Raw genomic sequence first — 25,675 nt, forward strand, 5'->3', positions numbered from 1 at the left:
ACTTCACATCCTATGACCCAGTCACGTATAACTAAATGCTGCTGTGATATGCTGGGCACTTGCATAATATCTAGTGATTGTGTATCCTGCACAAGTTCTTCTTCCTTATGTCTACCAGCAGAAATCCTGTCCTATCATCAAATCAAACCTCCTCTTTGAAGCCTTTATTAACCTTCTCTGCCAACGTAGTTTCTATACAATCTGGTTTTTTGTTTGTTTGAGACAGGGTCTCACTCTGTCACCCAGGCTGGAGTGCAGTGATGTGATCTTGGCTCATGGTAGCATCAGGCTCCCAGGCTCAAGCCATCCTCCCATCTCAGCTTCCCAAGTAGCTAGGACTACAGATGCATATCACCATACCCAGCTAATTTTTGTATTTTTTATAGAGATGAAGTTTTGCCACGTTGCTCACACTGGTATTGAAATCCTGAGCTCAAGTGATCTGCCTGCCTTGGTCTCACAAAGTGCTGGGATTACAGGCATAAGCCACTACACCCAGCCCACAATCTGCTGTATTATCACTTTGTATTGCAACTTGTTTTTTTCTATCTACCACTAGACTGTGGTATTTGTAGGGACAATAACTATATCTTGTTATTTCTATCCTTCCCAGAGTCTAGTATCAGTAAATATTCAAGAAATAGTTGTTAAATGTATAATGGGGGCTGGGTGCAGTGGCTCACATCTGTAATCCCAGCACTTTGGGATGCTGAGGTGGGTGGATCACCTGAGGTCAGGAGTTCAAGACCAGCCTGGCCAACATGGTGAAACCCCGCCTCAACTAAAAATAAAAAATTAGATGGGCATGGTGGCACACACCTGTAATCCCAGCTACTTGGGAAGCTGGGACAGGAAACTATCACTTGAACCTGGGAGGCAGAGGTTGCAGTAAGCTGAGATTGTGCCAACACACTCTAGCCTGGGAAAAAAGAGTGAAACTCCACCTAAACAAAACAAACAAACAAACAAACAAAAAAGCTGTATAATAGGGTGGAAACATTTGCAGAGAACCAAAATGCACTATCGTTACTTTTTTTTTTTTTTTGCTGTTTGGAATCGATAGGTCTACTATGTGCCACCACCCCCACATAAACCTGGAGCCCAAAGGAAAGTATGCTTTATTTCCCCCCTCTTCCTATTCATCAGCTTTTTATCCTTCCATCTCATAAATAACAGTAAACAAGACAGAAAGAACCCCTGCCCTCTAAAGGGCTTATATTCAAGTAAGGAGAGGCAATTAATAGGGAAACATACATATATATGGTCATTTCAGATAGTGATGAATGCAATGAATAAAATAAAGTAGTTTGACAAGACAGAATGTGCTACAGAGAAACGTGCTATTTTAAATGGGAATGAGGAAGAAGTGATAGAATGTTTCTCTGAGAAGGTAAGACATAAGCTGAGGCCTAAAGGATGAGAAACAACCCACTATGCAAAATTTTAGGGAAATAATTCTGCAAGCAGAAGGAATTGCAAGTGTAAAGTCTCTGAAGCAGAAATGCACATGGTTGGTCAGGCATGGCGGCTCACATCTGTAATCCCAACACTTTGGGAGGCTGAGGCAGGAAAATTGCTTGAGGCCAGGAGTTCGAGACCAGGCTGTGAAACATCAGCTCTACAAAACATTTAAAAATAAAAAAATAAGCTGGGTGTGTTCTTATGCACCAGCTATTAAGTAGGCTGAAGTAGGAGGATCGCTTGAGTCCAGGGGCTGGAGGCTGCGTGAGCTATGATCATGCCACTGCACTCTAGTACGGGCAACAGAGCAAGACCCTGTCTCAAAAAAAAAAAAAAAAGAGACAATAAGAAGAAATGCACTTGGCTGTTTGAGAGACTGTGTGTCTAAGAAAGGAAATTAGTTTAGAGAAGCAGGGCCTTGTAGGTGGTAGCCATGATGGAGGCCTGACTGCACCTGCCTTGACTTTGGAATTTTGTAGGTTACAATCTTCTCCTCGGTAATATTAGAGCAATAAAATGACAGAATGCAGTATGCAGCCCGCTCTATTGTTAGGAAGAGGCCAAACAATTCTGAAAGTATCTTTTCTAGATACAAGGCCATAACGGTATGGTCCCAGGGCTAATGAAAACTTGACAAGCAGAGAAGAGTAAAAGCACCTGAAAAGAAAGACAAGTTCTTCTGACTACAAGCAAGTCCAAATGAGAAACATCAAAATTATCTCAGATTCAAAGAGGAAACAAAACACAATACTACTCTGAAAATACATATGGGCTATAAATGTATGCTTTTAACTGAATGAATTTTTCCATTCCCATGTAAACTTATAATACAAATCTAGACTAAAGTGATTAAACAGATTTCCACTTTTAATTCACCAAGGTTTTTCTTCACTTTCACAGAAATGAAACAATTGTCTGATGTTTTGAGATTTCAAAGATTTAGATGCATTAGAAACTGCCTCTTAGCAATCATTTTGTGGATGTTTATGTCATAATTATTTAATCCATCCAAGTAGTACTGTGATGTTAAAGTCAATCTATGACATGAAGAAATATTCACAAAACTATTCATTAAAGCAACTCTGTAATTGCTAGAAAGTAAAGCAGTATGAAATTACACATCTTACTCCTATTATAAGTAGCATCTGCTGGCTTTGCTAACCTGAACACAATTCTGAATATAAAGACCCTTTCATTACCCTAATTAAATCCTGAATCTCCAGGTTACCAGCCTTCTAACAGTAAAAATAAATCCATTCTCATCATTCTTAAATTCAAATGGTCTCTGACTAGTATGGTGATGTTTCTCCAAGGTTCTCTATGAGGGATCAGAGGTAAGATTTTGTCCATGTTCTCTATGAAGGACCATCACAAATAGCAGAAGTGGTCAGGCGCAGTGGCTCATGCCTGTAATCCCAGCACTTTGGGAGGCCGAGGCAGGTGGATCACTTGAGGCCAGGAGTTCGATACCAGCCTGGCCAACATGGCAAGAGCCCGTCTCCATAAAAATACAAAAAAAAATAATAATAATAAGCTGGGCATGGTGGCACATGCCTGTAGTCCCAGCTACTCTGGAGGTTAAGGCAAAAGAATCACTTCAACCTGGGAGGTGGAGGTTGCAGTGAGCTGAGATGGCATCACTGCACTCCAGCCTGGGTGACAGAGCGACACTCCATCTCAAAAAACAAAAAAAGGAAGAGAGGTAAAAACATAATTACATTATGTTCCCACCCTCCCACCATTCCCCACAAGAGCCAAAGTTTCTTAAAATGAGTCTTCATATTAATCCACAGTCTCAAGAGCTATGAAGAAAAAGAAAATACTTTAGCCTCAAAGATGACCCTTCCACATTCTCCAAGCTAATCTCCAACTTCATATACATATATATTTTTTTGTTTGTTTGTTTGTTTTTGAGACAGTCTTGCTCTGTCGCCCAGGCTGGGGTGTAGTGGCCGGATCTCAGCTCACTGCAAGCTCCGCCTCCCGGGTTTATGCCATTCTCCTGCCTCAGCCTCCGGAGTAGCTGGGACTACAGGTGCCCACCACCTCGCCCGGCTAGTTTTTTGTGTCTTTTAGTAGAGATGGGGTTTCACCATGTTAGCCAGGATGGTCTCGATCTCCTGACCTCGTGATCCGCCCTGTCTCGGCCTTCCAAAGTGCTGGGATTACAGGCTTGAGCCACCGCGCCCGGCCTAACTTCATATATTTATACGGCCTTCTGTTTTCTCTATCTCACTCATCAAGGGAGAGCCATTAAAAAGTATATAAATGGCTGGGCGCAGTGGCTCACTCCTGTAATCCCAGCACTTTGGGAGGCCGAGGCGGGCAGATCACGAGGTCAGGAGATCAAGACCATCCTGGCTAACCCCATCTCTAATAAAATACAAAAAAAAATTAGCCAGACGTGGTGGCGGAGGCCTGTAGTCCCAGCTACCTGGGAGGCTGAGGCAGGAGAATGGCGTGAACCCGGGAGGCAGAGTCTGAATTAAACGAAGCCTTATGCCCTTCTTAAAGGACCAACAGCATCTGCATCACCTGGAGTTTGCAAAAATATGCAGAATCTGGGGCTCCACCTCAGACCTCCTAAATCAGAGTCTGCACTTTACTGATACCTGTATGCAACTCTATGTTCATCAGAAAATCTCAGAACTGGTAGAAAATTTAAAAGCCCATTGCACACACATAAAGACAGATGAGCCCTGGATAACAAATAATTGATAATGACCATAGTGCCCCTTCATAAATTATTTCCTATAACAATAGGTTCTCCTTAAGAAACTTTTCTTGCAAAACTACAAATGGCTTGTCTTGAAACACACCAAGGCTTATTATAGGTATTGTTGTTAGTAGAAGTCACTGACATAACCAAGTTCTTACCTAATCTGAGCTCTCCGAAGTTCCCACACCCTATCTTCTTGCCAACCCTGAAGTTGGGTCCCACCATAAGAACCCCAGAGGATGACGAGGAGCCAGATGGTCGAGAGCAGTGTGCACTCCTTTGTGCCATGGGTTTAGTTGTCCGTTGTCTTTCATCCTTTTCCCTACTAGGATGGTCCATGATCCTACAGGACAAAGTCTCCGTACAGCAAGTAGCTTCAGTGTGTATACCTCTCTTCAATACAAAAGTATGTCCAAATAAATTGTAGTCAGAGAAAGGTAAGGAGTTCTTTTAGCACCATATTTGTTTCTAATGTATCTCCGGGAGATGAAAAACCATTGATTTGTTCCCGTATGAAATGTAGTCACTAGGTCTCAGGCTTAGTTGAACATCTTGTAACCTAGGTAAAAATCAAGAAAACACGTAGTTAAAAATTAAATTTTAAAACAAATTCAGAAAGTCTCTACTAATTAGAATGAATCCTATCCAAAGGTGAGCAAAATGCATAGCTTCCTGAAATGGGTTTTGGTTTTCTATCCTCCAACAGTTTAACATCTAGATTAGTTATTCACATGGTATCATAAGCTCAGGAGGCTGCAAACCATAGAAGCTAAGGAAACACACAAGCCTTAAATATAAAATGCTTTCTTCTAGTAATGTACATATGACCAAAAAGAAAGACAATTGTTGTTTTTTTCATCACTGGCTAACAGAAATACATAGCAGTGCTGAAACCAAGTTAAAGAAACTGAGGACGATTTAACTTTAAGCTCTTCCTTTTAATTTTACCAAGACTTATAAGAAATTAAGACTATTCACTGCCCCATTCCCCTATCCCCACCATTTACCAAGTACCGACAAGAATTATGTATTCTACATTTACCAATCAACACAGACAACCTCTATGAAGGAATTTCCAAAACTCTATTGGTATTAAGTAGTCCTAAAATTCTGAAAAGCTAAACTTTTGGTGGTTTTTGCTGTATACTGAGTATGCAATGACAGAGCGCCAAAAAGAGATCCTTTGCAGAACCCCAAAGTGAAAATAAAGCAAAAAAACAAAAACAAAAACAAAAAATCTTAAACATAACATTCATCTCTACCAGAATTCTGCAGTGTCCAAATTCAGGACTGAGCCCAGCACAAATGTTTGCAATGAGATAATTTTGATGCTATATTTGATTATCCATGTGAGTATTCTTAACAAAAAAAAAAAATACTGTTACCACTAATCACATACTAAACACACATTTACATTTCACTTTCATAAATGTTTTCCTTAAAACTTAAGGGAAGAGAAGGCTGGGTGTGGTGGTTCACGCCTGTAATCCCAGCACTTTGGGAGGCCAAGGCAGGCAGATCACCTGAGGTCAGGAGTTTGAGACTACCTGGCCAACATGGCAAAACCCTATCTCTACTAAAAATATAAAAATTAGCTGGACGTGGTGGCAGGCACCTGTGATCCCAGCTACTCGGGAGGCTGAGGCAGGAGAACAGCTAGAACCCAGGAGGCGGAGGTTGCAGTGAGCCAAGCTCGTGCTACTCCCACGAGTGACAGAGTGACATTCCGAGAAAAGGAAAGAAAGAAGGAAGGGAGGGAGGGAGCAAGGAAGGAAAAAGAAAGACAGAAAACTTAAGAGAATTAGAACAAATGTTTGGTTATCATCACTAGTTACACAACAGAGCAAAGATGCCTACACTCTAAACTTCCTGAGGATACCTGTAATTCCCTACTAAAGTAACAGGCCAAAAGCTGTCAGCTGACTGTACAAGTGGGCACATAATCCAATAATACAATCTGTTTGCTTTATTTATTTACTTTTGACATGGAGTTTCACTCTTGTTGCCAAGGCTGAGTGCAATGGCGAGATCTAGGCTCGCTGCAACCTCCACCTTCCAAGTTCACGCGATTCTCCTGTCTCAGCCTCCGAAGTAGCTAGAATTACAGATGCCTGCCACCACACCCAGCTAATTTTTTGTATTTTTAGTAAAGATGGGGTTTCACTATGTTGGCCAGGCTGGTCTCGAACTCCTGACCTCAGGTGATCCACCCATTTGGCCTCCCAAAGTGCTGGGATTACAGGCATCAGCCACCGTGCCTGGCTTCTGTTTGCTCTATTATAGTTTAAATAAACTGCTTATTTTCATTTTTTGTTTGTTTTGCTTTACAATAGATTTCCATTTATAATGTATATTCTGTAAAGGAAAAAAAATCAAAGCAACGAAAGGAGGTCAGCAACTACTGAACTTCCTACATGAACAACATTAAGAATTCATATTTCCTTATTGTTTCTCCTATTTCCAACTATATCCACTATCCCCTGATTATCCTCGTCTTTAATCCAAATCCCTCAAATGATATTAGAAAGGGAAAAAAACATCATAATTACTGGGAGTATGTCTATGTGTGAGACTGCCAACTATATTTCCTTCCATTATAAATTAATATGAGGACAGAGGCAGAATGTGTCTTAGTCCAATTCAGTGAATTTATAAGTATTCAAGAACTCACAAATTTTCAAAAATTATCACTACGATAGCCTCATTTATAAGATTTGGAAACTGTATTACATTGTCTATTTCTCTTCACATTTTTCATTTTTGCTCACTCTGTTTCTTCCAACAAATGGATGTTATTTTTATAATACTTTGCATTAATTTCTTCCATTGCACTTAGACTAGTATAACATTAGGTGGACTAATCACACATAGCCCTCATTATCCATGTTTACTTACATGTATGTATTAGAAGAATTAGAATTCTAAAAACCTGTAGAAGCCAGGTGCAATGGTATATGCCTACAGTCCCCAGCTACTTGGGAGGCTGAGATGGGAGTACTGCTCAAGCCCAGGAGTTTAAGGCCGGAATGTGCTATTATCATGCCAGTAAATAGCTACTGAACTCCAGCCTGGGCAACACAGAAAGACCCTGTCTCTAAAAAATAAAAAATTAAAAAATTAAAAATTAAATTTAAAAAATATATATTAAAAATTAAATTAAAAAAAAAAAACCCTATAGAAAGCCAAAAACTGTCTGGGCGTGGTGGCTCGTCCATGTAATCCCAGCACTTTGGGAGGCCAAGGTAGAAGGATTACTTGAGCCTAGAAGTCTGAAATGAGCCTGGGCAACATAGGGAGACCCCATGTCTACAAAAAATTTAAAAATTAGGGCCAGGCACGGTGGCTCATGCCTATAATCCTGGCACTTTGGGAGGCCAAGGCGGGTGGATCACCGGAGGTCAGGAGTTCAAGACCAGCCTGGCCAACATGGCGAAACTCCGTCTCTACTAAAAACAAAAAAATTAGCCAGGCGTGGTTGTGCCGGCCTGTAATCCCAGCTACTCGGGAGGCTGAGGCAGGAGAATTTCTTGGACCCAGGAGATGGAGGTTGCAGTGAGCCAAGATCGCGCCATTGCACTTCAGCCTGGGCGACAAGAGCAAAACCCCATCTTAAGGAATTAAAAAAAAAAAATAGCTGGGCATGGTGGTGCACACCTGTGGTCCCAGTGACTTGGGGAGGCTGAAGTTGAAGGACTGCTTGAGCCTGGGAGGTTCAAGGATGCAGTGAGCCATGATTGTGTCACTGCACTCCAGTATGGATGACAGAGCAAGACCCTGTCAAAAAAAAAAAAAAATAGTCAAAAATCTCACTCAGCTGGGGAAAAATGTTCATAACACCTACTTGTAGAACAGAACAATCACTTTACTTCCCACAACCATGACAAAAACTGACACTAAAGGTGCTGTGTCAATTTTCTAATCTATGCATGGGACATAAGCATTGCTCAATCTATAATTATGAAAGATGAGGCCGGGCACAGTGGCTCATGCCTAAAATCCCAGTACTTTGGGAGGCCGAGGTGGCCAGATCACCTGAGGTCAGGAGTTCAAAACCAGCCTGGCCAACATGGTGATGCCCTGTCTCTACTAAAAATACAAAAAAATATTAGCCAGACATCGTAGTGGGCACCTATAATCCCAGCTACTTGCGTGGCTGAGGCAGGAGAACCACTTCACCTGGGAGGCGGAGGTGGCAGTGGGCTGAGATCGCGCCATTGCACTCCAGCCTGGGCAAAAAGAGCGAAACTCCGCCTCAAAAAAAGAAAGAAAGATGAATAATATCCAATACTACTTTATGTGGCATCTCTCATTTAAGAAATTAAAGTTACTAAGTTTTTTAGAATCCTATTTCTTTATCACTACCCTCTGCTCAATTACAAACTCTTTGGCGTATCATTTGAACTCTCTACTTAAATTCATGTAAAACAGTATATGGGAGGTTTCATGAAGTCTAAAAGAAAATTAAGTCGTATTATAAAAGCATCAAAAAAAGTTTCACTAATTTACTGTTTGTGTATTTCAGATTCTCATATATTGGCTTTATCAAAAGTGAGGCACATAAATATTTAAATTTCAAAGTCAAAACACCCTGGGTTTTTGTTAATAATCAAAAGAGAGAGTGCCAGGCTTCTAAATCTCTCTTCTTACACAAATTATGATGAACTTATTTATAGGTATAGGACTGCTGGATCATATGGTAAGTGTATGTGAAACTCAAAAGCAAACCAGGCTCTTTCTGATCTACTACTTCTTCATCCACCACATATTGCTTTTGGTCCTCATGCTTGCTGTTTCTTGGTTATGAGTTTCAGCTTCAGGCATCACTTCCCATGCTACTGTCCAAAACAGAAATAATACGACAAAAACAAAAGTCTTTCTCCTTGTCTTTTTTCTTTTAAATTTTTTTGGTCAAGGATAAAAATTATTCTAAGAAACATCCCAACAAATTTCCCCTTATGTTGGGTTGCCAATGGTTTTTGTACCAATATCTGCTATTCCAATTGTAAGCTTTTCAAAGAATGAGATCAAAGCCTAACCTGATGTTTAAAAAACAGGGTAAGTTTCAAAAGCAGTATCACACCCAGGGTAAGTATTTAGCAAACATTAAGCAAAAATGGTATCTGTGTGCTCATGTGCACACATGAATATGTGTTTATAAAACTATCAAAAACTATAGGACAAATTAAAAGACACTGTAGGACAATTTAAGTACCAATACAAGGCTTGAAATACATTTAAGCTAAAATAAAACAAAACAAAACAAAAGGCCAGGTGCAGTAACTCATATCTGTAATCCCAGTGCGTTGGGAGGCCACAGTGGGAGAATCACTTGAGCCCAGGAGTTCAAGACCAGCCTGGGCAACAAAACGAGATCCTGTCTCTACAAAATAAAAATAAAAATCGGCCAGGCAAGGTGGTGCATGCCTATGGAACCAGCTACTGAGGAGGCAGAACTGGGAGGACTGTTTGAGCCCAGGAGTTCAAGGTTGCAGTGAGCTATGATAGTGCCACTGCACCACTTCAGTATGACCCTGTCACCAAAATAAATAAATAAATAGATAAATAAATAAACAACTACTATAAAGCTACAGCACTCAAGACAGTGTGGTATTGACAAAAAAATAAAAATAAATACACAAATCAATGGAACAGAATGGAAAGTCCAGAAATAGATTCAAACAAATATAGTCTATTCATACAAAAATAGATTCACACAAACGTACCAATCTTTGTCAAAGGAGCAAAGGCAATTCAATGGAGAAAGGATAGTCTTTTTAACAAATGGTGCTGCAACAGTTAGATATATACTTGCAAACAAACAAAAATAATCTAGACATAGACCTTACATCTTTCACAAAAATAAAATCAAAATGGATCACAACCTAAATATAAAACACAAAATAAAACTCCTACAATATACCATAGGAAAAAATCTAAATGACTTAGGGTTTGACAATGACTTCTTAGACATACCAACAAAAACATGATCAATGAAAGAAGAAATTGTTAAGTTTAACTTCACTAAAATTAAAAACTTCTGCTCTGGGGAAGACACTGCTAAGAGAATGAAAAGACAAGCCACTGATTAGGAGAAAATATTTACAAAACACTTACTTCATAGAGGCCTGTTATTTAAAATATACAAAACTCTTAAAACTCAACAATCAGAAAACAACCCAGTTAAAATATAAGCAAAAGATTTGAATCAGACATCTCATCAAAGAAGATATACAGATGGAAAATAAATACATGAAAATATGCTCAATACCATAGGTCACAAGAGAATTGCAAATTAAAACAATGATACCACTATACACCTACTAGAATAGTGAAAATCCAAAACACTGACATCATCAAATGCTAAGGAAGATATGGAGCAACAGGAACTCTCATTCACTGCTGGTGAGAATGCAAAATGGTATGGCTATTTTGGAAGAAAGTTTGGCAGTTTCTTATGTAACTAAACATACTCTTACCTATGACCCAGCAATCGTATTTCTTGGTATCCACCAAAATCAAATGAAAACTTAAGTCCACACAAAACCACCACCTAAATGTTTACAGCAGCTTCACTTGCAATTGTCAAAAAATGAAAACACTAAGATTTCCTTCAATAGGTGAATGAATAAACAAATTTGCAGTATAGCTATGCAATGGAATACCGTTCAGTAATAAAAAGAAATGAATTATTCAAAGCTACAAAAAGACATAGAACAACCTAAAATGCATATTGCTAAGTGAAAGAAATCCATTTGAAAAAGCTAAATACTACATTCCAAATTCATGACATTCTAGAAAAGTCCTAACTATGGAGATGGTAAAAAGATCAATAGTTGCCAGATATTCTGAGTGAGGAGGGGAGCGGGTGAACAGGTGGAACCCAGGGGATTTTTAGAGCAGGAAAACTATTCTGTATGATACTGTAATGGTAGATGCATGCCATTATACATTTGTCCAAATCCCTAGAATGTATAATACAAATAGTGTAATACATTCTATCTAATGTAAACTACCGACTTTAGTTAATAATGTGTCAATATTGGTTCATTAACTACTACAAACATACCATAGTAATGCAAGACGTTAATAATAGGGGAAAACGGGAGTGGAAGAGTGTTAGGGAATATATAGGAACTCTGTACTTTCCACTCCATTTCTCTGTAAACCTAAAACTGTACCTAAAGAATTTAAAAATAAAGCCTGTTAATTAAAATAATAATTCTATCTAAAAAAAGCAACAAGAAACTTAGGAAGCTATATTACAAAACCTGTATAAAAAAATCTATGGTCAAAACTACAAAATACTGGCCAGGCGCGGTGGCTCACGCCTGTAGTCCCAGCACTTTGGGAGGCTGAGGCAGGTGGATCACTTGAGGCCAGGAGTTCAAGACCAGCCTGGACAATGTGGTGAAACCCTGTCTGTATTTAGTATATACTACTATATTTCATATACATACATATATACACACACACCACAGTATATCTAATCTTCAGACTACATTTTAGTAGTATACTAAAGTACTAGGATTTATGAAACATCTTGTAAGCGACTTACTTTTTTTTTTTTTTTTTTTTGAGACGGAGTCTCACTCTGTCGTCCAAGCTGGAGTGCAGTGGTGCGATCTCGGCTCACTGCAAGCTCCACCGCTTGGGTTCACACCATTCTCCTGCCTCAGCCTCCCAAATAGCTGGGACTACAAACGTCCGCCACCACGCCCGGCTAATTTTTTGTATTTTTAGTAGAGACAGGCTTTCACCGTGTTAGCCAGGATGGTTTTGATCTTCTGACCTCGTGATCCACCCGCCTCAGCCTCCCAAAGTGCTGGGATTACAGGCGTGAGCCACCGCACCCAGCCTGTCAGCAACATACTCTTACGTGGTCAGGGGAAAAAATGTTCTTTGTATTGTACTTGCCAAAAAGGCACAGAAAACACTACCCACTTAATCTGTAATACTTATTTTTATCTTATTTCTTTATAATGTTGATCTCTGGAAATAACTGGATCCTATAACTAAAAAGTAAATTATAAATAAAATTTATGTCTTTGGGCTTACATCTTCAGATCCCTTACTTTTATCAGTGAAAACAACTAATCTCAATGTCATAAATTTGTCTGTTCTACCTGTTGTACTTTTTTTTTTTTTTTTTTTTTTTGGTAGAGACGAGGTCTCACTATATTGCCCAGGTTGGTCTCAAACTCCTGGGTTCAAGAGATGCTGCAGCCTTGGCTTCCCACAGTGCTAGGATGACAGGCATGAGCTACAATGCCCACTAGTTACATACACATTTTTAGAAGAACTGTTCATTATTAAAGTAAGGGAGCCAAAGCAAAATACAGTGGCACTTTGATTTTATTTGCCTTCCAGCTCTCTCACTCATTTACTCTCATTGTATTTGTTCTATGATTTCATCAACCTCTGAGGACCCTCAACTCTCTAGCAGCCTCTTCCAGTCTTCTGACTTTCTTTAGTATAAAACAAAATCCTTACATGGCTTAAGGTCATTCCAGATCTGGCACTTGCTTACCTCTTCCGCTTAATTTCTGTTAAACTGTTCCCTTACATTTTATGTTAATGAACATCAAACTTACTTCAAGGCTTCCAAAGGGCCCTGGACCTAGATCCCCCTTTATCTCTGCTCTTCATTATGTTAACTTATGCTCATATTTAGTTTTCACCTTAAATATCTGTTTCCCAAAACAAGCAATTACAGTGCCCCTCTTATGTACTCCTTTTAGTTAACTCACCATAACAGTAATCACACTGCACTGTTTGTTTGTTTTGCTTGTTTACTCTTGCTTGTTTACTCTTGTATTAGCTCTGTGAAGGTAAAAACTGTTGTCACATTCACCATTTTATTTGCAGGGCCTAGCATGGTAAGTTCCCAAAGACTTAGTGAATAAAACACACACACACACACACACACACACACACACACACACACACACACTCACTTACACATGAAAATGAGTTCTCAATCTTGGTTTTCAACCAATGAACAGATCTCATAAGGCTAAAAAAATCCAAACTCCAGACATCATAATTCTTGCCATCATTCTCAGTAGAAAGAAAAAGATAATCACAAGTACCATGACTACAGTACCTGTCACAAGTACCCTGCAAATAAAATGGTGAATGTGACAACCTTCACCAAGCTACTAGAGCTACTACACAAGTAAACAAGCAATTACAATGCATTGTGATTAGTGCTATGGCGAGTTGCTAAAAGGAGTACATAAGAAGGGCACTGTAATTGCTTGTTTCGGGAAACAGACATTTAAGGTATATCTTGCCCTAATTATGTGCCATGTGTTACCATTGTGATCACTGTGAAAAGGCAACAGTCATTAGAAGACTATAACCCAAATTTTCACCCATTTTAAATGGCATAAGAGAACATCAAAAGATGAAAACTTATAGCCAAGAAACTGATTTTGGCCAGGTGTGGTGGCTCATGCCTATAATCCCAGAACTCTGGGAGGTCAAGACAAGAGAATCGCTTGAGCCCAAGAGTTCAATACCAGCTTGGTCAACATACTGAGACCCCATCTCTACAAACAGACACTTTTTTTAAATTAGGAAGGTGGCACATGCCTGTAGTCTCAACTACTTGGGTAGCTGAAGCAGGAAGATCACTTGAGCCCAGGAGGTCAAGGCTGTAGTGAGCTGTGATCACACCACTACCCTCCAGCCTGGGAGACAGACAGACCCCGTCTCTCCCCAAAAAAGAGGTCGGTAGGTTTTGTTTTAGATCCAATTCTAAGTATTCTTATCTGGGTGCTTTCTGGAATTGTCAATAGTCAGCTCCTATTTCACTTTTCCCTGGCGATGAAGAAACAGCCTATTTACATAGGCACAAAGTAGGTGAGAGGTAGAAAAATCAGGCTAGAAATCTGCAATTTTATTCTCAGCCTCAATATCAATTTACTTCTCTCCACTTGATTCACCTTCTCCAACAGGAAAAGGGCCATATGTGAAATGTACTGTATCTTGTACAAGAAAAGAAGATTTAAATAACTGTTTAAAAAAAAAAAAAAAAAGACTGGGTGTGGTGGCTCATACCTGTAATCCCAGCACTTTGGAAGGTCAAGACAGAAGGACTGCTTGAGCCCAGCAGTTCAAGACCAACCTGGGTGATGTGGTGAGACCGTGTCTCTCTAAAAAAAAAAAAAAAATTAGCTGGGCACGGTGGTGTGTACCTGTAGCCCCAGCTGCTTGGGAGGCTGAGGTGAAAGGATCCCTTCAAACTAGGAGTTCGAGGTTGCAGTGAGCTATGACTATGCTACTGCCTGGGTGACAGAGAAAGACTCTATCTAAAAAAAAGGAAAAGAGGCTGGGCACGGTGGCTCACGTCTGTAATCCCCAGCACTTTGGGAGGCCGAGGCAGGCAGATCACAAGGTCAGAAGATTGAGACCATCCTGGCCAACATGGTGAAACCCCATCTCTACTAAAAATACAAAAATTAGCTGGGTGTGGTGGCACGTGCCTGTAATCCCAGCTACTCGGGAGGCTGAGGCAGGAGAACCACTTGAGCCAGGGAGGCAGAAGTTGTAGTGAGCCGAGATCGCGCCACTGCACTCCAGCCTGGCAAGAGAGCTAGACTCCATCTCAAAAAAAAAAAAAAAAAAAGGAAAAAAGAAAAACATACATACATATGCATTTTATTTTATTCACTTTTTTTTTTTTTGAGACAGTCTCGCTCTGTTACCCAGGCTGGAGTGCAGTGGCACGATCTCGGCTCACTGCAACCTCTACCTCCCGGGATTCTCCTGTCTCAGTCTCCCAAGTAGCTGGGATTACAGGCATGCACCACCATGCCCAGCTAATTTTGGTATTTTTAGTAGAGATGGGGTTTCACTTTGTTGGTCAGGTTAGTTGCGAACTCCTGACCTCAGGTGATCCACCTGCCTCAGCCTTGCAAAGTGCTGGGATTACAGGTGTGACCCATCGTGCCCAGCTTACATACGCATTTTTAAATACTATTTCTACATAAATGAACCTTCAAGAATAACAGCAATTACTGAAGGAGTTTGGATAATTTCCAGGTGTCAAAAAGGAAAAATACAAACCACTACATTTATTCAAAGTGTTCCTAGTTCAATCAACAAATATTTTGTGAAGCCAGGTGTGGTGTCACACACATGTATTCCCAGATACTTGGGAGGCTGTGGTGAGAGGCTCACTTGAGCCCACGAATTCGAGGTTTACGAGCACGATGATCAGGCCTGTCAATAGCCACTACATTCCAGCCTGGACAACATAGTGAGAACCAGTCTTCTTAAAAAATAGTTAAAAAAAAAAATTGTCGCTGGGTGTGGTAACTCACGCCTATAAAAATTAGTCAGGTGCAGTGGTGCATGCATGTAATCCCAGCTACTCGGGTGGCTGAGGCACGAGAATTGCTTGAACCTGGGAGGTGGTGGTTGCAATGAGCTGACATCGCACCACTGCACTGCAGTCTGGGCGACAGAGTGAGACCATGCCTCAAAATCTCCTTAAGTTGATAAGCAACTTCAGCAAAGTCTAAGGATACAAAGTCAATGTGCAAAAATCACAAGCATTCCTATACACCAGTAACAGACAAACAAGAGAGCCAAATCATGAGTAAACTCCCATTCACAATCGCTACTAAGAGAATAAAATACCTAGGAATACAACTTATATGGGATGTGAAGGACCTCTTCAAGGAGAACTACAAACCACTGCTCGACGAAATAAGAGAGCATAGAAACAAATGGAAAAACATTCCATGTTCATGGATAGGAAGAATCAATATCGCGAAAATGACCATACTGCCCAAAGTAATTTATAGATTCAATGCTATCCCCATCAAGCTACCACTGATTTTCTTCACAGAATTGGAAAAAACTACTTTAAACTTCATATAGAACCAAAAAAGAGTCCGCATAGCCAAGACAATCCTAAGCAAAAAGAAAAAAGCTGGAGGCATCAGGGTACCTGACTTCAAACTATACTACAAGGCTACAGTTACCAAAACAGCATGGCACTGGGACCAAAACAGAAATATATAGACCAATGGAACAGAACCGTGGCCTCAGAAGTAACACCACACATCTATAACCATATGATCTTTGACAAAGCTGACACAAACAAGCAATAGGGAAAGGATTCCCTATTTAATAAATGGTGTTGGGAAAACTGGCTAGCCATATGCAGAAACCTGAAACAGGACCCCTTCCTTACACCTTATACAAGAATTAACTCAAGATGGATTAAAGACTTAAACGTAAGACCTAAAACCATAAAAATCCTACATAAAAACCTAGTCAATACCATTCAGGACATAGGTATGGGCAAAGACTGCATGTCCAAAAAACCAAAAGCAATGGCAATAAAAGCCAAAATTGACAAATGGGATCTAATTAAACTAAAGAGCTTCTTTCTGCACATCTAAAGAAACTATCATCAGAGTGAACAGACAACCTACACAACGGGAGAAAAATTTTGCAATCTATCCATCTGACAAAGGGCTAATATCCAGAATCTACAAAGAACTTAAACAAATTTACAAGGAAAAAAACAACCCCATCAAAAAGTGGGCAAAGGATATAAACAGACACTTGTCAAAAGAAGACATTTATGCAGCCAACAAACATATGGAAAAAATGCTCATCATCACCGGTCATTAGAGAAATGCAAATCAAAATCACAATGAGACACGATCTCACGCCAGTTAGAATGAGGATCATTAAAAAGTCAGGAAACAGATGCTGGAGAGGATGTGGTGAAACAGGAATGCTTTTACACTGTTGGTGGGAGTGTAAATTAGTTCAACCATTGTGGAAGACAATGTGGCAATTCCTCAAGGATCTAGAACTAGAAATACCATTTGACCCAGCAATCCCATTACTGGGTATATACCCAAAGGATTATGAATCATTCTACTATAAAGACACATGCACACGTATGTTTACTGCGGCACTATTCACAATAGCAAAGACATGGAGCCAACCCAAATGTCCATCAATGATAGACGGCATGAAGAAAATGTGGCACATACACACCATGGAATACTATGAGGCCATAAAAAAAAAGATGTGTTCATGACCGTTGCAGGGACATGGATGAAGCTGGAAACCATCATTCTCAGCAAACTAACACAAGAACAGAAAATCAAACACTGCATGTTCTCACTCATAAGTGGGAGTTGAACAACGAGAACACATAGACACAGGGAGGGGAACATCACACACTGGGGCCTGCTGTGGGGTGGGGGGCTAGGGGAGAGATAGCATTAGGAGAAATACCTAATGTAGGTGAAGGGTTGATGGGTGCAGCAAACTACCATGGCACGTGTATACCTATGTAACAAAACTGCATGTTTTGCACATGTACCCCAGAACTTAAAGTATAATAATAATAATAATAATAATAATTTTTAAAACGTAAGAAAAAAATCTCAAAGTAGTTGTTTACTGCTGGGAGCCAAAAAAAAAAGAAGAAAAAGAAAAAGAAAAAACTCAAAAACCAAGAACATTTTTTGTTTTAATCTTAAAAATAAAAGTTAGAAGGCTGTAGGTATATGGCAAAAAAAAAAATTTTTTTTTAATAACTATTCAGTGAGTGCCTCCTTTGTGACTAAAACTGGGTTATTCCACTGAGGATATAACAGTGAACTTGACATATATAGCTCCTCTGCTCACAGAACTTCTAGTGTAGAGAGGGCCTCACCAACACATGAATAAAAAAACCACAAATCAGGACCATGCTACATATCAAAGATCTGCTAAACTAAGGATTACGGTGAAATCAAAGAGGAAAGTTTTATTTTATTCATATTTAGAGATGTGTTCTTGCTATGTAGTCCAGGCTGGAGTGCAGTGGCTCTTCACAGGTGCGATCACAGTGCAATGCAGCCTTGAACACATGGGTTCAAGAGATTCTCCCACCTCAGCCTCCTGAGAAACTGGGATTACAGGCATGTGTCACTATGCACAGCATGGAAGAGTTTTAGACAGAGGGGTGGGAAGCCTTTTATTAGAAGACACATTTATTTAAAAAAATGTTTTTAATTGTATGTTGACAATTTATAATTATATAAATGTAAGGGGTACAAAGTAATGTTATAATTTATGAATATAATGTATAATTAAATCAAGCTAGTTAACATATCCATTACCTTAAATACTTAACATTTTTGTGGTAAGAATATTTGAAATTTATTATCTCAGCAATTTAAAAATGTACAAAAACTATCTTCACCACACTGTACAACAGAATTAAAAAATATATATATTATATATATCCCTTAGCTGAGATTTTGTACCCTTTAACCATGGTCTCTCCACTTCCTCAACCCTCTAGTCTCTGTATGCTTCTATGAGTTCAACTGTTTTAAATTCCACCTATAAGTGAGAACACACGGTGTTTGTCTTTCAGTGCCTGGCTTATTTTACTTAGCATAATAAAATATTCTCCAATTCCATCCAAGTTGCCACAAATGACATAATTCCTTCTTTAAGGCTGAATATGTATATGTGTGTGTGCATGCGTGTGTGTGTACATTTTCTTTATTGATTCATGTGCTGAACACTTAGGTTGATTCCGTAACTTGGCTATTGTGAATAATGCTACAATGAACATAAGAAAGCAGACATCTCTTCAACAAATTGATTTCAAATCTTTTGGGTAAATACTCAGAAGTAGGATTGCTGCATCATGTAGTAATTCTATTTTTAGTTTTTTGACAAACCTCCATACAGTTTTGCATAATAGGAGATACTAACTTACATTCTCACTCTGTCAGATGGCAATTATAAAAAAAAAACTAAAGATAACAAGTATTGGTTTGGATGAGAAGAAAAGGGAATCCTTGTACATTGTTGTGAAAATATAAATTAGAAGCTACATTTAAACAGTGTCCTCAAGGAAGAGATAGAGCCAACCTTGTCAAGAGCTAGGGAACACAGTTTCCAGACAGGGAAGAGCAGTAGCCTATTAAGAAAGGCTTTTGGTGAAAGAAGACCAGCAACGCAGGGATTACAATGAGCAAAGTGAAGAGGTAGCAGGAGTCCATTGTTCAGGATTTTATAGGTCGCTGATATTCCAATAAGAACCCATTTAAGAAGGGAACTGACATTTATGCTTAAAGGGATTTAGCTTTCGAAAAGCATTTACATTTTCTAAACGATTGACTCTAGGTGCTGTGTGACCTATTCAGTGGAGTCAAACTGGAATTACTTGCCTTAGTAAAGGCAATTATTCCTTTTCAAAGAGGACACTGAGACTCAGAGAATTATGTTCACTGACTAGGTCACACTGTCAAACATAGCCAGAGGAGTCCAAAGCCTGAGCCCTCCTCCCTTCTGCCACACCAACCAAATGATCCTGCTTGCCCACTCACTTACCCATTCATTCCAACTGAGCCAAAAGTGCACTGGCCTCACAACTGTCTCCCTAAAACAATCTTTTTTTAAATCTGTGCAGTGATTTTAACATGTCCACAAATTATTTTCAAAGGAGCTAATTCTCCTTCCCTTGAGTGACTTAAAATTTCTTCTAACACACTGAACGCTCTTCCTCACTTGAATACTGTATTTATGCCCCCTTTCTGTGGCAAAATTTCTCCATGGGTCAAATCTATATTTTTTAAAAATGGCTTTATTAAGATATAATTCACCTACCATAAAATTTATCTATTTAAAGCACACATTTGGGTTTTTTTTGTTTTTTTAAGATACAGGGTCTCGCTCTGTTAGCTACGCCCGAGTGCAGGAGCATGATCAGAGCTCACTGCAGCCTTGAACTTCTGGCCTTTAGCAATCCTCCAACCCCAGCCTCTCAAAGCACTGGGATTAAAAACATAAGCCACTGGCACTCAGCTTTGCTTTTTAAAATAAACAAAAAAAAAAAAACAGAAAAAGTTAAGGCAGGTTGGGCGCAGTGGCTCATGCATGTAATCCCAACACTTTGGGAGGCCAAGGTGAGCTCATCACTTGAGGCCAGGAGTTCAGGACAAGCCTGGAAAACAGGGCAAAACCTGTCTCTATTAAAACTACAAAAATTGGCCGGGCGCGGTGGCTCAAGCCTGTAATCCCAGCACTTTGGGAGGCCGAGGCGGGTGGATCACGAGGTCAGGAGATCGAGACCATCCTGGCTAACATGGTGAAACCCCGTCTCTACTAAAAATACAGAAAAAAAAAACTAGCCGGGCGTGGTGGCGGGCGCCTGTAGTCCCAGCTACTCGGAGGCTGAGGCAGGAGAATGGCGTGAACCTGGGAGGCGGAGCTTGCAGTGAGCCGAGATCGCGCCACTGCACTCCAGCCTGGGTGACACAGCGCGAGACTCGTCTCAAAAAAACAAACAACAAAAAAAAAAAAACTACAAAAATTAGCCAGGCATGGTGGCACACGCCTGTAGTCCCAGCTACTTGGAAGGCTAAGGCAGGAGAATCACTTGAACCCAGGAGGCAGAGGGTGCAGTGAGCTGAGATCATGCCACTGTACTCCAGCCTGGATGAGACAGCCAGACTCTGTCTGAAAAAAAAAAAAAAGAAAAAGAAAAAAAGTTAATATAGCTTGTCTATCATAAAGGGAGGAGACCATCCCTCATATTGTCTTATGCCCAATTTCTGCCTCCAAAGAAAAAAGAAGTAAAAACTAAAAGGCAGAAATGAAATCCACAGGCAGACAGCCCAGAGCTGCGCCCTGGGCCTCATAGTTAAAAATCAACCCCTGACTTAACTGCTTGTGTTATCTACAGATTCCAGACATTGTAAGGAAAAGCATCGTGAAAATCCCTGTCCTGTTCTGTTCCAATTACCCACGCATGCAGCCCCCAGTCACGTACCCCCTGCTTGCTCAATCGATCATGACCCTCTCATGCGGACCCCCTTAAGAGTTGTAAGCCCTTAAAAGGGACAGGAATTGCTCACTCGGAGAGCTCGGTTTTTTGAGACCTAAGTCTGCTGATGCTCCTGGCCGAATAAAGCCCTTTGGTGTCTGAGGGGTTTTGTCTGCAGCTCGTACTGCTACATCATAATTCGTATTATTGTTATTATTATGTCACAGCCTTTAGGGACATGGAACTTTTTTTTTGAGACAGAGTCTCACTCTGTCATCCATGCTGGAGTGCAGTGACAGGATCTAGGCTCACTGCAACCTCCGTGTCCCAGGTTCAACCAATTCTCCTGCCTCAGCCTCCTATGTAGCTGGGATTACAGGTGTGCGCCACTACGCCCGGCTAATTTTTGTATTTTTAGTAGAGACAGTGTTTCATTCACCATGTTGGCCAGGCTGGTCTCAAACTCCTGACCTCAGGTGATCCACCAGCCTCAGCCTCCCAAAGTGCTGGGATTACAGGCATGAGCCACTGTGTACAACCTAAAGTTTTCCACAGAGTTTTTGTAGAGTCTATCAGATTAAGTTCCTTTTAAATCCTATTGTGAAGCTTTTCCTATTGTGAACTATTAGTGAATATTATCAAAGACTTTTTTTGTATCCATCAAAGTGATAAGGTTTCTCTCTTTATTTTTGTTAATGTGGTGAATTACATTTCATCTGTTTTTACTTGTTGATTTGTTTTGCAACAGGGATTCATTGTGTTGGCCACGATGGAGTTCAGTGGTGTGATCAAAATTCACTGCAGCTTTGAACTCTTGGGCTCAAGTGATCCTCCCACTTTGGCCTCCCAAGTATAGCTGGGACTACAGGGGCATACCATCACACCCACCTAATTTTTAAATTCTTTTGCAGAGACTTGGTCTCACTATGTCCCCCAGGCTGGTTTCAAACTCCTGGCTTCAAACAATCCTCACACTTTAGTCTCCCGAAGTGCTGGGATTATAGGCATGAGCCACCACATCCAGCCTCATGTCTGTTTTCAAAATAATTTTTCAACTGGGATATTTCAAACGTGGTCTATCTTTAGCCTACAATTACTGCAATTGTTTTTTCTTGAGTTTACCTGGTAAATAATATCAGTTTCTCTAGTTAGTTCATTCATTTCACCTGACAAAGATGGACAGGAAGCCAGGGGCTTAAGCAACTGCTATATAGCTGGGAAAAGGATTTCGAGACTGCTGCCAATTTTCTCACCTAATGACCTCACTTCTAAACCTTATCCAACTTAGGTGGGGAGTTCTTCCAGGTAAAATTAAGTCAACTGTGACTTACTTTTAAGAGCTTTTATTAAAGAGGAAGGACATATATATTTATATAAATATTTTTACAAATAAATTAATCATGTATTTTTTTTATGGCTTTGTTGTTGTGGCCTCAAGACACAACTGAATTACATACCCAACTAACTTTCTTCTTCCCGTGACGTATCAGTAGGAGTTTCTAAACTTTATGTGGTTCTAACAACAGTGTATGGTTAAAAAAAAAAAAAAAAAAAAAAAAGCTGCAAATGATTTTCTTTCCATCTGGTATAAATAATACTGTTTCTGAAAGACATTTCTAGAAATTTGTGGCATGAGATTAGGGCAGTCACCTGGTTTTCATCACTCTGAAGTTTTGTTACTGATCCTTTGGTATTATTGTTTTTTGGTTAATTCATTGTATCTCATTATTTTGGGAGGGAGGTAGGTTTGGAGGGCTGCTGGGTGTAAACTAGTCCCTTTCCTTCCTTTTTCCTTCCTTCTTTCCTTCTTTCTTTTTCTCTTTCTTTCATTCATTCATTCTTGACAGGCTCTCACTCTGTTGCCCAGACTGGAGTGCAGTGGCATGCTCTTTTTTTTTTTTATTTGAGACAGAGTTTCGCCCTGTCGCCCAGGCTGGAGTGCAGTGGTGCAATCTCAGCTCACTGCAACCTCCACCTCCCAGGTTCAAAGCAATTCTCCTGCCTCAGCCTCCCAAGTAGCTGGGATTACAGGCGCATGCTACCACGCCTGGCTACTTTTTGTATTTTTAGTAGAGATGAGGTTTCACCATGTTGGCCAGGCTGGTCTTGAACTCCTGACCTCAGGTGATCTGCCCATCTTGGCCTCCCAAAGTGCTGGGATTACAGGCATAAGCCACCGTGCCTGGCCAACATGATCTTGGCTCACTGCAACCTCTACTTCCCAGGCTCAAGTGATCTCTGGCTCAGCCTCCTGAGTAGCTGGAACTACAGGCACACACCACCACACTAGGCTAAATTTTGTACTTTTTTTTTTTAAGAGACAAGGTTTTGCCATGTTGCCCAGGCTGGTCTCCAACTCCTGGGCTCAAAGTGATCCACCTGCCTCAGCCTCCCACACTGTTGGAATTACAGGTGTGAGCCACAGCGCCTGACCTAAACTTACATTTATAATATCATCTTTTCCAGAGAACTATTTACTTTGGACAAATGTTTCTAATGAGGTTCAAATTTACTGTGATGCTGGATAAAACCTGGTATCATCCAGAGTCTCACATGTTAGACTTTGAGCTGGTTTCTCACTACTTAATAAAATTTGTCCCATTTGATTTTTTTGTCAAATTACATGTATTACTATTATTAAAATGCATCTACTCTCAAAGGATGACAGACATTCTGAGAATATTCAAAGGAAATATACCTTTTTTTTTTCCCAAAAATGCTTTGAGTAGCACTTTTAGAATAAGTGGTTTCTTGAGGTGATTGCTTTATGGAAGCAATACTTGCCTGAATTTTAAATTACTATAAGCTTATTTCAGTTAGTTGAATTTGTTTTGTTTTGTTTTGAGACAGAGTCTCCCTCTGTTGCCCAGACTGGAGTGCAGTGGCACGATCTCGTTCACTGCAACCTGCGCCTCCCAGGTGCAAGCAATTCTCCTGCCTTAGCCTCCCGAGTAGTTGGGATTACAGGCCCATGCCGCCACACCCGGCTAATTTTTTTTGTATTTTAGTAGAGATGAGGTTTCACCGTGTTGCCCAGGCTGGTCTTAAACTCCTGAGCTCAGGCAATCCGCTATCATGGTTCACCCCCTGTATGCGTGTTACAGACATAAAATGTAATACCTTTATCTTGAATAAAGCATAAAAGAAAAATACTGCTTGTATAAAACAAATGACTGTCTAAGTAGACCAGGGCTTTTTTTTTTTTTTTTTTTTTTTTTGGAGACAGGGTCTCACTCTGCTACACAGGCTAGAGTGCAGTGATGCCTCAGCCTTCTGGGCTCAAGCAATCCTCCCACCTCAGCCTCCTGAGTAGCTGGTAAAACAAGTGAGCACCATGACATCTGGCTAATTTTTGTTTAGTTTTTGGAGAGACAGAGTCTCACTATGTTTCTCAGGTTGGGCTCAAGCGATCCACAGGCTTGGCATCCCTAAGTGCTGGGATTACAGAGTGAGCCACTGCACCCAGCCCTTTTTCTTATTCTCTAGATAATTCTACCAAAACAGGCACACATCAAAAAAACAAATGCATTAATGAAGAGGTTACAATGCTCAGAAGTACCAGATATTGATTCTTTACTGGGAAGGTGGAGAGTGGCAAAGTGAATAGTGGGTGTCCCACCTAACAGGCACAGCTATTTCTGCTCCTATTGTATTTTGCCATATAAAAATATGGGGCCAGGCACGGTGGCTCATGCCTGTAATCCTAGCACTTTGGGAGGCCGAGACAGGCGGATCACTTGAGGTCAGGAGTTCAAGACCAGCCTGGCCAACATGGTGAAATCCTGTCTCTACTAAAAATACAAAATTTAGCCAGGTGTGGTGGCAAGTGCCTGTAATCCCAGCTACTTGGGAGGCTGAGGCAAGAGAAACGCTTGAGCCTGGGAGGCGGAGGTTGCAGTGAGCTGAGATTGCGTCAGTGCACTCCAGCCTGGGCTACAGAACAAGGCTGTCTCAAAAAAACAAAAAGAGCATGGGTCCCATGCAATGTTGCCAGCTCTGAGTTTTCAGAAGTTGCTTAACACTGAAATTTTAATAAAATCTCCCAGTTTTTATATATTGGCAATTAATTTTTTAAAAATTTTAAACACTGTCCACACCACCAGTTTGTAACCTCTGGTCTCAAGTTCTTAAAGTGAAATATGGCTTTTAAAATCTTTAGCGTAAGTGATCTACATTGCCAAAAACAAAGGTGGGAATTCACAAAACACAAAGGAAAATACCCTGTTTAAGATAAAAAGTATCAGGGCCGGGTGCGGTGGCTCAAGCCTGTAATCCCAGCACTTTGGGAGGCCGAGATGGGCGGATCACAAGGTCAGGAGATCGAGACCATCCTGGCTAACACAGTGAAACCCCGTCTCTACCAAAAAATATAAAAAACTAGCCGGGCGAGGTGGCAGGCGCCTGTAGTCCCAGCTACTCGGGAGGCTGAGGCAGGAAAATGGCGTAAACCCAGGAGGTGGAGCTTGCAGTGAGCTGAGATCGCGCCACTGCACTCCAGCCTGGGCGACAGAGCAAGACTCCGTCTCAAAAAAAAAAAAAAAAAAAAAAAAAAAAAAGATAAAAAGTATCTTGTTCACCCTACAATACAAATTTGTAATATAAAAGCAAGAGTATGAGATATTTATAATGCTCTCTATAGAGAAATTCAGAATAGTATGATTAGTATTGGTAATGAGATAAGTTTAATTCAT

The 25,675-nt window shown here is 40.4% G+C and overlaps 1 protein-coding gene across 25 annotated transcripts in view; it reads right to left on the minus strand.

Annotated features, from left to right (window-relative positions):
• The window catches only part of CSNK1G1 (casein kinase 1 gamma 1), a 229,751-nt gene that overhangs the window by 137,828 nt on the left and 66,248 nt on the right, over window positions 1-25,675 (minus strand). For 19 of the 25 annotated variants that reach the window (XR_012415037.1, XR_012415035.1, XR_012415036.1 and 16 more), the window contains exon 2: window positions 4,339-4,739. Coding sequence is in view for 16 of the 25 variants with exons in the window: in XM_073996019.1 (XP_073852120.1) it covers window positions 4,339-4,519 (181 nt within the window). In the remaining 9 variants the exon portion in view is untranslated. Of the gene's footprint in view, window positions 1-4,338; window positions 4,740-7,834; window positions 7,955-25,675 lie in introns of those variants that run through there. The other 6 variants (XR_012415038.1, XM_073996012.1, XM_065548041.1 and 3 more) reach the window with 2 other exon arrangements.

The sequence above is a fragment of the Macaca fascicularis genome, chromosome 7, assembly GCF_037993035.2.
Source record: "Macaca fascicularis isolate 582-1 chromosome 7, T2T-MFA8v1.1".
Lineage (NCBI taxonomy): Eukaryota > Metazoa > Chordata > Mammalia > Primates > Cercopithecidae > Macaca > Macaca fascicularis.